The 11,307-nt window shown below is 40.5% G+C and overlaps 1 protein-coding gene across 1 annotated transcript in view; it reads left to right on the forward strand.

Annotated features, from left to right (window-relative positions):
* Positions 1–11,307, forward strand: part of PRDM10 (PR domain containing 10) — a 103,851-nt gene that overhangs the window by 59,398 nt on the left and 33,146 nt on the right. The window contains exons 14-19 of the mRNA XM_006873085.1: positions 2,030–2,209; positions 3,586–3,696; positions 4,739–4,939; positions 5,722–5,865; positions 8,505–8,675; positions 9,654–9,791. Coding sequence (XP_006873147.1) covers positions 2,030–2,209; positions 3,586–3,696; positions 4,739–4,939; positions 5,722–5,865; positions 8,505–8,675; positions 9,654–9,791 — 945 coding nt within the window. The remainder of the gene's footprint in view (positions 1–2,029; positions 2,210–3,585; positions 3,697–4,738; positions 4,940–5,721; positions 5,866–8,504; positions 8,676–9,653; positions 9,792–11,307) is intronic.

Here is an 11,307-nt window from a genome sequence, read left to right on the forward strand (position 1 = left end):
CATCTTTCTCCCGCGGAGCGGCTGGTAGTTTCGAACCGCTGACCTTAAGGTTCGCAGCCCGATTCGTAACCACTACGCTACCAGAGCTCCTTGGTTCCAACTCATAGTGACCTTTTATAGGGTTTCCGAAGCCATGAATCTATACTGTAGCAAAAGACCTCACTTTTCTCCCATAGAGCAGCTGATGAGTTTGAACTGTTGACCTTGCAATGAGTAGTCCAGTGCTTATTCTAAAGCGCCACCAAGCCTTCTTATTTAAAATGAATGTTGTTGTTGTTAAGTGCTGTTGAGTCGGTTCTGACCCATAGAGACCCAGTATAGGGTTTCTGAGGCTGTAAATCTTCATGGGAGCAGAAATCCTCATCTTTCTCCAGCGGGTCCACTGGTAATATCGAATTGCTGACCTCGAGGCTAGCAGCCCAACTCGTAACCATTACACTACAGTTGTTGCTATTAAGTACCATGGAGTTGGTTCTGACTCATAGTGACCCTGCACAGGGTTTCCGAGGCTGTAAATCTTTATGGGAGCAGAAATCCTCATCTTTATCCTGCAGAACCACTGGTAGTTTAGAACTGCTGACCTTGAGGTTGGCAGCCCGACTCGTAACCACTATGCTACCAGAACTCCTATGCTACAATTGTTAGGGGGAAATTAGTGAATGTTGATGCTTGGGAAAAAGTGGAAATGCAACAGAGATCAAAGGTGGCAAGCAAAGGTTATGAGAAGATACCTTTTGGTAGTGGCATGCGTGAGCTCTGTGATTATGATGCTATATTCTTTCAGATCTGAGTTCTCACTGGCAGTGATGATGCTTTATCATTTTTTAGTTTATTGTTATTTCTGCACTTATCAGAGATCCCATTATTTAGGGCAGTGTACTTTTTTTTCTTTTTTTTAAACTTTTGATTGGATGAAGTTTTAGGTTTACAGAGCAGATCAATTTTCCATTCAACAATTCATACACATGTTGTTTCATGTCATTGATTGCAATCCCCACAATGTAGCATCACTTATTCCACTGTCTCTGTTTTCTGTTTCCATTCCTCCTTCTTTCCTAATCCTTCTGATTTTTATCCTTGGATAAATGTTGAAGAGTAGTGTTCTTAATCCAAAGCATATTACAGACTAGGCATCTATGAACATTTTTTAACTGGGCTTTCCAGGAATGAGGATGGCTGGAGGTAGGGAGAAGGAGCAGTTGGACCCCTACCTTCTATTGTAGCAGAAGAGGAAGAGAGGTGAGGGTGTCTACCATTGGAATCTAGCACTTAACAGAACCCTTGGTACTTGGTAGACACTCAAGGAACATTTATTTAGTAAATGTGCTAAAAGTTCTTGTACAAAAAGATGGAAAGAGCTGTTTTTCAAGAAAGGTCCAGAATCTTAACAAGAGCATTAACAATTTAATCATGTCTACATGAAGAAAGTGTCACTGGTTAAGGACATTGGCATATTTGAATTTGCTTTTGTTCAGGTTGGGCTCTGCCTGATGTTCTCCATCTATGGATTTATACTGACACTGGTCACTGGATTAGGTCACCCAAACAGGAGCTGTGACCTAGACCTTAGGCTCCATCCGTAGTGGACAGTGTAAAAAACTTCTAAGTCTATAAAGTGATAGATTATAACCCATAAGATGAAAGATTCTTGTTTAAATTAATTTGGAATTTAGAGCAATACCATTATGTTAGATAAAATGTTTGTGTTTTCTTATTATCAATTTGTTTTATTGTACATAATATCAAACTTATTCATGTATATTTGATCTCTTCTACATAAATGTGAAGTCTTCTTGAAAATCAGTATGTATCTTTTAAATTTATTTTCACACTGTGGGTCATTGGGATGTACTTGTTTATATCTGACATATTTGACGTATCCTTGTATGTTCCAGCACTCCAATAACTCAGATGCATTCTGGTAGGCAGGCTGGGGTTGATGCTGACTTTTACTGATTTTTCTTTTTTTTAACTTCTTCATTGAAAAATTTCTATTCATTCACCTTTAAAAAAAATTCTCTCTAAATAGCGAAAAGACAAACTACGGGAGCACATGCAGAGGATGCATAATCCTGAAAGGGAAGCCAAGAAAGCAGACCGGATCAGCCGCTCTAAAACTTTCAAGCCTCGGATCACCTCCACAGACTACGACAGCTTCACGTTTAAGTGCCGCTTGTGCATGATGGGTTTCCGGAGGCGAGGCATGCTGGTCAGTGCCCATGGCTGCAGTCCCTTTGTCTTCTAAACAGATGGCATTCAGTCTGTGTAAATGATGGCCTGTGTATTGTATGCTGTACTAAATGATATCTGCCAACAGCTAGTGAATGGCTGGGGATTGGGGTTATAAAAAGAAACTGAGACACACAATTTCTAATTGGAGTCTTCTCTGGTGGCTTCTTGTTCTTAGGTGCTGTCAAGTCAGTTCTGACTTATAGCAGCCTTATGCACAACAGAATGAAGCACTGTCCTGCCCTGTGTCATCCTCACAATTGTTGCTATGTGTAACCCCATTGCTTCGGCCACTGTGCCTACCCATCTCATTGGTCGTCTTCTTCTTTTTCACTGACCCGCCACTTTACCAAGCATGATGTCCTTCTCCAGGGATAGGTTCCTCCTGATACCATGTCTGAAGTATGAGAGACAAAGTCTGGCCATTCTGGCTTCCAAAGAGCATTCTGGCTGTACTTCTTCCAACACAGATTTGTTTGTTGTTCTAGTACTTTTAATATTCTTCTCCACCACTGTAACTCAAATGCATCAATTCTCCTACAGTCTTCTTTATTTACTGTCCAGCTTTCACATGTATATTGAAGCTATTGAAAGTACTCCAGCTTGGATCAGGTGGCCTCTTGGAAGAGGTCTTTTCCCATTATTTTTAACATTTGTTTTATTTCTCTATAACTTTCTCAACCTTTGTTCTTTTCTTGTTTTATTTCCTCCTTTCTTTTTTTGTGTCCTATGTTTATTTACTTCCACGTGGGATATCTTGCCTTTGCCTCTTTTCTAGACATAAAATGGCAGTGGAAGGAATCATTCCACCAAAGCCAGGTCTGTAAAGCCTGGCTAGTTGAAACATCAGTGTAGTCTGTTCATTGCTTCATCGCATTCTGACCTTATTCCAGTAGCAGAATATGTTTTTCACAGAAGCTGGAAAGTCATATTTAAAGCAAACTTTAAAAGCAATATTTAAAATTGAGAATCTCAGTTTGCTCCTCAGTTCAGTGTTCTCAGTTAGGCTAAACCAACATGTTATGGAACACAGGTTTGCATCAGGAGAATTCACCAAAGAAATCATGCTAGTATAATTTTCCTTTTTCCAGGAACAGTTATTGTAGCCAAAGACTATTACTGGGATCCATAGTGACCCACTTCATTCACCCAGATTTGCAGAATAACTGTTAAACTCCTGTTAACAGTGACTCTAAAGCTTTGGTATGAGATGGGCTTGGGGATGCCAATTTTGGTCAAATGCCTTATTTGTTTTGGGACATTGTTTCAGAGAATTTTATTTTCTCATTTCATAGGGATTTGTTTAGCTTCTCTTTGTAATGTAGTCTCTTTCTTTTAATTTCCTGCCCCCTTCAGGTAAATCACTTATCAAAGAGGCACCCAGATATGAAGATAGAAGAGGTGCCAGAGTTAACTCTACCTATCATAAAGCCCAACCGTGATTACTTTTGTCAGTATTGTGATAAGGTAAAAGGAAAACATCCATCCTGGCATGTCTCTGTGGGAGCTCTGCTTGGAGCCAGTTTATCTGTGTGGATAAATATATACAAGGAGCTTGCAGTTACTCTCAGCACATGGTTCCCTTTCTCAGTATTTTTCCATTCAGACATGAAAGGGCTAGAAATGTAGCTTCATTTTAGCCTTTTTTTTCTTAAATTAATTGACTGACTTTGTTTCTCTTATTGACTCTTTTCTCTTATTTTGGTTACAAAAAAGTGGCCTGTTACCAAGACCCTTGTATATGTATTTATTTTAAAAGTCTGCAATGAGTGTTATCATCCTGCGAATAAAATATCAGGGGGCTTCAAAAAGTTCATACAAAAATGGAATGAAAAGATAGTGATATTTGTCCATGAACTTTTTGAATCCCCTTCCAAAATTGTGGATTTAGGTTTCTAGAAGATTGAGGAAGATGTGAAAAAAACTGTGGTGTGGAGTACTCTAGTTGTATTATCTACGCTTTACTTATGTAAAGTTACAGTAAAAAAGAAAGAGACCATATAGTTATTGTTTTTGTTATTTCATTGTAATATTATTTCCTTATTCAATGTAGCTATATTATATTTCAAAGATCATCTCTATTGTCTTTATTGATTCTATGTCACCTTAAAAGTAAAATAATAGTTTTAAGCATAGATTCACCTTTAAAGGTATTAGTTGCTCTAAAAGTAGTAGACTTGCTGTTTTGAAAGGTTCTTTGGTACCTGATAGTCAGTTACATATAGCAAATGAGAACTTTCACAGAAAAACTAAAGGGTGAAACACTCTTTAAAAACAAATCTTATCAGGGTAAAGAGTATTTTTGCAGTTACTGTCTTAGACGCATAAATTAAAAAGAATATGCCTATTGTATCTGTATGAGTTCTTACTCTATGTTTTGTTATATCCTCACTATCCTTGTGTTGTCTGTTAATATATTCTGTTTTGGGCAAACAGAATGGTTTGCTCATTTGTTTTAAGCGAGAAAATGAAACTAGACTGCTTTCATGGCAAAGCTTTTGAATTTCAGGTTTATAAAAGTGCCAGCAAGCGTAAAGCACATATTCTGAAGAACCACCCAGGAGCCGAGCTCCCACCAAGCATTCGGAAACTTCGTCCTGCTGGTCCGGGAGAACCCGACCCCATGCTGAGTACCCATACTCAACTCACTGGTACAATAGCTACCCCTCCAGTCTGCTGTCCTCACTGTTCCAAACAGTATAGCAGCAAGGTATGCGAAAGATTCTGACTCAAGCAAAACCACTGTTTGAGGGAGCTCTTAACATGCTTAGCAGGCTTGTTCTGAATTGAAGGGGGGCTACTATCTAAGAAACTGCTTTCTGAAAATAGGAGCCTTAAGAAAAAGCAGAGTGAGAAAACAATATTGTGGACTTTGCCCAGAATTATGCCATCTGATAGCTTTTGTACTTGATTGTTTTTCTGTTACCTCTGACTGTTAAGGATTTCATATTCGAATACTTTGTGTACACAGTTTATTATCTCCGCTGTACAGAAGTATTTCATTGGGACTTAAACTACAGTTCTTAAATGACATCAGTGCACTGGTTAAGTTATAGACTGCTAATGAGAGGTCAGCATTTTGAACTCACCAGCTGCTCTGTGAGAGAAAGATGTGGCAATTTGCTTCCATAAAGATTTAGTCTTGGAAACGCTCTGAGGCAGTTCTACTCAGTCCTATAGGATTGCTATGAGCCAGAATCAACTTGGCAATGGGTTTCTGGAAAAGGAGGTAATTTTTGCTAGGGGGTTGTGATTGATTGCCAGAAGTGGGAGTTAGAAGCTGCTGGGGGTATGCTTACCTTGCCAGATAAGTATTTTCTGTTTCTTTTCTACCTTCTTCCTTTAGGAAGGGTAGGCACAGATCCAGTGTTGCTCTGGTTTTTGTTTTTTAAGGTGTTATCTAAAATATTTTAGAAATCCTTGGAGGATTTGCATATGAAAAAGTTTGAAAATAACTAATTCTATATTTGGCTTTTGCCTCGTGTTTTTCAGACCAAGATGGTACAGCACATTCGAAAGAAGCATCCAGAGTACGCCCAGCTCCCCAGCACTCTACATGCACCCTTGACCACAGCTGTCATTAGCGCGGCGCCAGCTGTCTTAACTACAGATAGTGCCACCGGGGAGACTGTGGTGGTGAGTGTGTGATGAGTAGGCACCTCCCATTTCTCCGGTGCCCGCCTGTTCACTTTGTTAATACCTGTGGATGTAGCACTTACCCTTTACTTCTCTACATAAGGTTTCGTACTTAGTGCTCTGTGAAAAGGGAAGCAGGAAAATTTCAGTGCCATTTGTTCACTGCAAGATGGTTAGAACCTCGAAGGTAATGCTACTGGGCCTGAGACAGACAGTCCTGCACGCGCGCGCGTGCACACACACACATACACAGGCTTCAAAACCTCATGGACAAATTCCATTATCTTTCAATTCCATTTTTCCATGAACTTTTAGAAGCCTCCTCATATATATATATATGACGGCACTTAACAACAACAACAACAACATATATATATGAATATATATGTTGTTGTTGTTAAGTGCTATTGAGTCAGTTCCAACCCATAGCAATCCTATATAGGGTTTCCGAGGAGTATCTGGTGAGCATGAACCACTGATCTTGCAGTTCAAATGGCTTTGCAGTCTGGCACATTAACCCACAGCACCACACCAGGACTCCATATTTATATATATATATATATATACACACACACACAACATTTACACACACACGCATATATATGTGTATATATATATATATATATATATACACATTGTTGTTGTTGTTGTTGTTATGTGCCGTGGAGTCAGTTCTGACTCATAGCGACCCTGTACAGGGTTCCCGAGGCTGTAAATCTTTACAGGAGCAGAAAGCCTCATCTTTCTCCCGCGAAACAGCTGGTAGTTTTGAACTGCTGACCTTGCGGTTCGCAGCCCGATTCGTAACCACTACACTACCAGAGCTCCATATATACATATATATACGTACATACATATATGGAGCTATACTGGGTTATGCGTTGGGCTGCTAACCACAAGTTCAACAGTTCAAATTCACCAGTCTCTCTGAAAAAAAAAATGAGGTTTTCTGCTCCTGTAAAGATTTACTGCTTTGGAAACCCTGTATAGGGTTTCTATGAGCCTAAACTCAACAACACACAACCATCACCACCATAACCATATGTATATATATACACAGAGTTCTGATGTGGCACTGTAGGATAAACACTGGACTGCTAACCACAAAAGGAGCCCTGGTAGCATAGTGGTTATGAATTGGGCTGGTAACCTAAGGGTCAGCAGTTCGAAACTACCAGCTGTTACACAGGAGAAAGATGAGGCTTTCTGTTCCTGTAAAGATTTACAGCCTTGGAAACCCTGTACAGGGTCACTATGAGTCGGAACCGACTCCTCGGCACATAACAACAACAACTAACCACAAGATTGGGGGTTAAAACATAACAGCCACTCCTCAGAAACTCTATATGGGGTCACTATGAGTTGAAACCGACTCAATGGCACTTAATAACAATAATAATATATGTATGTATATGTTGTGGTTGTTGAGTGCCATCGAGTTGTTTGTGACTCTTAGCAACCATGTACAGGGTTTCCAAGGAGAGGCTATTGAATTCAAGATGCTGACCTTGCAGTTTGAACTGCCCTTAAGGGTGAGTGCTTATCCTACACAGGACTCCTATATATATGTATATATTTTTAAATGCTCTCAAGTCAATTCTGACTCATAGCACCCTGTATAGGCTTTGAACTGTAAAACTTTCGGGAGTTGACTCTGTGGTTCCCAACCCAGTGCTTATCCTACAGAATTACTGTGCTCCATATATGTATATATACAAAAGGAGACGTGGTAGCATAGTGGGTTACAGGCTGGGCTGCCCCCTGCAAGGTCAGTAGTTGATCTACCAGCTGCTCCACAGGCACACAGCAGCAGCAGCAGCATGTGTGTGTGTGTGTGTGTGTGTGTCTCCCAGGGTGATACAAGTAGGTTGTGCTCATCTACTTAAAGTTGATGGTTCACACCCACCAGTGATGATAAGAAAGGCCTGGCAATCTGCTTGCATCACGATTAAAGGCAGAAAATGTATGTAAGAGCTCTACTCTGTCCATGAGTGTGTGTGTGTGTGTGTGTATATATATATATATATATATACACATGTGTGTGTGTGTATATATATATATATATACACATGTGTGTGTGTGTATATATATATACACACACACATATCTATACACATGGAGTCCTGGTGTGGCGCTGTGGGCTAACGCATCAGACTGCAAAGTCATTTGAACTGCAAGGTCAGTGGTTCAAGCTCACCAGCTGCTCCTTGGAAACCCTATACAGGGTCACTATGGGTCGGAACCAACTCGATGGCACTTAACAACAACAACATATACAGATATAGATAGATAGCTAGAGTTAGTACTGGTGTGGTGCTGTAGGATAAGCACAGGACTATTAACTACAAGGTCAATGGTTCAAACCCACCAGTTGTTCCTTGGAAACCTTACACAGGGTTGCTATGAGCCAAATTCAACTCAACAGCACTAAACAACAGCAACATACGTGTGTTATAATTTTATTTATTTTTCTCTCAACATCTTCCCAACATCTGATTTTGTTTTTTTCTGGGTTTAGGTCTGATCTGTAGCTTGATGGTTCACCAGTGAGAAAACCTAATTAAATTGCAGTAGGATTTAAGGTCATTGAAATAGCTACAAATAGCTACTAACTAGCATGTTCTGTGTGATTTTCCTAGACAACGGACCTGCTCACCCAAGCAATGACAGAACTGTCCCAGACCTTAACAACAGATTACCGGACCCCACAAGGGGATTACCAGAGAATTCAGTATATCCCTGTGTCACAGGCCACGTCTGGTCTTCAGCAGCCTCAGCACATACAGCTTCAAGTGGTCCAGGTGGCCCCGGTACTGTATGATATCTATTCCTCTTGAACTTCAAGCTCTTTGCCTGTGTCAATGCCCTATTGCCACAAGATGTTTGCCAGCAGCAATACATAATAGTACCAGGTTCTACATAATGTGCTTCTACCTTTGAGTTTTAAATCTAAGGCATTGGTTAACCTTTATTTTCCTGGGAGATTGAGGGCTCTGGACTTAGCAGTGTGGATGTTTCTGTCTGTAGTATTCATGAGAGTTTGGCACCAATTCATACGTCTATCATGCTGTAGGGTAGCAATGCTGGAAGGACCTCCTTTGGAGCTCAGTCAGGGTGTCTTCTGAATCCTTATTCTTTAGCCCCCAGGTTGACTACTACATGGTGCTGAGCCAGTTTGATAAATTCCTACCTTGGCATTGAATGACTTATAGCCATGTGAGGTTGTAAGGATTCATTTGATTCAGTCTCTGAATACCAGTCAGTACCCTATTGGTGGTGGTTATGTGCTGTGGAGTAAGTTCCAACTCATAGCGACCCTGTATAGGGTTTCCGAGACTGTAAATCTTTACAGGAGCAGAAAACCTCATCTTTCTCCCACAGAACAGCTGGTAGTTTCGAACTGCTGACCTTGCGGTTCACAGCCTGATTCATAAATTCTAAAGGAAAAGACAACAAAGGGAATATAGCTTTAATAATAAACTGAATGAGAAGTTCTCATGAATCAAAAAGTTTTTTCCCTTAAATTCCAAGTGACTAACAACAACAACAACGTTAATTTTAATATGCTTATAAAACAGCAATATTTTATAAGCATCATATTGAAAAAGTATTTTAATGTTTCCAGTTGGGGTTAGGCATGCACTGTCTGTGAGTGAAGCTGTGGATCTGAACTTCCAGCTATTCTTACGGATCTGCTAGGCTGCTTTTGATTGAACTTCCTCTCCGAGTGGATTTTCTTTAGCCTTAATCAATGTGGGTTTGGTTTCTGGGCCTGTTTTTCTTTCTAGGCCACTTCACCTCACCAGTCCCAGCAGTCCACTGTGGATGTTGGCCAGCTCCATGACCCTCAGACCTATACCCAGCATGCCATTCAGGTGCAGCACATCCAAGTCACTGAGCCCGCCTCCTCTTCTTCATCATCCCAGGTAAATTCTCCATGGACTTTCCAGAGAAGCTAACATGGCTGCAGGGCTTAATAAGACTTCAACTTGGTTCTTCCTGGTTCAGTCATGGTTGAGGAAGTGAAACTGGAATAGACTCTAATTTTAAAAATTTGGGTGAACTGGAATGATAACCAAACGGGAAACATTATAGGTTGAAGCCCTGTTAGAAACTTTATCTCCCTCTTAGAAACTAAGGGCCACATGCATATTGCATGGCAACCAAATCTCCTGCCCATCAGATTTTGAGCAGAGGTGGAAACTGCAGTGATCCACGCAAAGATGGTAGCCAACTGCACTGGTTTGAATGTGTGTCCTCTCCTCACTTCTGCCAACAGCTCAGTCTCACGAATCAGGCTCCTGAAATGCCTCACAGCTCCTCTTCCAAGTTCCCCATTCTAGGGCTTGGACCCATAATTTTTCCCATTTTGGTTTTCATTCTGAATTACCCCAGTCTTAAAAAAAAAACCTCTCGTCTGTTTAAGTTCCACTTTGTTGGCCATAATTTACCAGTTCAACATATTTGTATCTCTGAAGACATGCTCTTCAGACATAGGCTTGTCTTAGTCTCTTAATGCTGCTATAACAGAAATACCACAAGAGGGTGGCTTTGGAAAACAGAAATTAATTTTCTCACTGTTAGTTGCTAGAAGTCTGAACTTAGGACATCAGCTCTAGGAGAAATCTATTTCTTTCTGGCGGCTCTGGTAGAAGAGCCTTACCTCTTCAGCCTCTCTTCCTGCCTCCTTGGCCATCGTCATGTGATATGACTCATGCCATGGGGAGGGCATGGTTGGGAAAAAAAAGCAAATTGTGTTATTATCTTTCCAACACATTTATTGAAATTAAATTTTTGGATACTCTTGTAGTGAAGCCTTTGAAAACGTAGTTAGAATTTCATACTTATGACAGATTTTTACAAATTTTTTTACTGAGCATGTTATTTAGAAGTGATTCATATCACTATTGTTGTTAGGTAAGTTGATTTCAACTCATAATGACCCCATGTGACAGAGTAGAACTGCCCCATGAAATGTTTTTTTTTTAATGTTTTATTATGAATTATGTGATAGTTTACGTGGGAGAACATTAGTTTTACATTCATCCTATTGTATATCCTTTCATTGCCATGGTTACAGTCCCCTCCATGCATCATCAACCAACCAAAGGATATACCCTACAAGACTGCCCCCTGGTCATCAGCACCCAGCCCCTCTCCCTCTCTGGGTCTAAAGTCCCCAGTTGCTCCATCTTCTCCACGTCATCATCTCTGCCTCCATCTCTGGCATCACTGCTTCTCTGGGTAGGGTCCCTCTCTCTGTGCTTTTCCCTTGATGGTCCCAGGGACCTCCACTCCTACACTGCAAAGTTAATCTTGTGCCGCCTCACTTTCTTGAAATATTTCAATTTTTATTCCATCAATTCCTGGTGCCTTGTTCTTTGCCAACTCTTTCAATGCACTTTGGACTTCCTCCCTGAGTATCATTGGCTCTTGTTCATA

This window comes from Chrysochloris asiatica, unplaced genomic scaffold (assembly GCF_000296735.1).
Source record: "Chrysochloris asiatica unplaced genomic scaffold, ChrAsi1.0 scaffold00222, whole genome shotgun sequence".
In the NCBI taxonomy this organism is placed as follows: Eukaryota; Metazoa; Chordata; class Mammalia; order Afrosoricida; family Chrysochloridae; genus Chrysochloris; species Chrysochloris asiatica.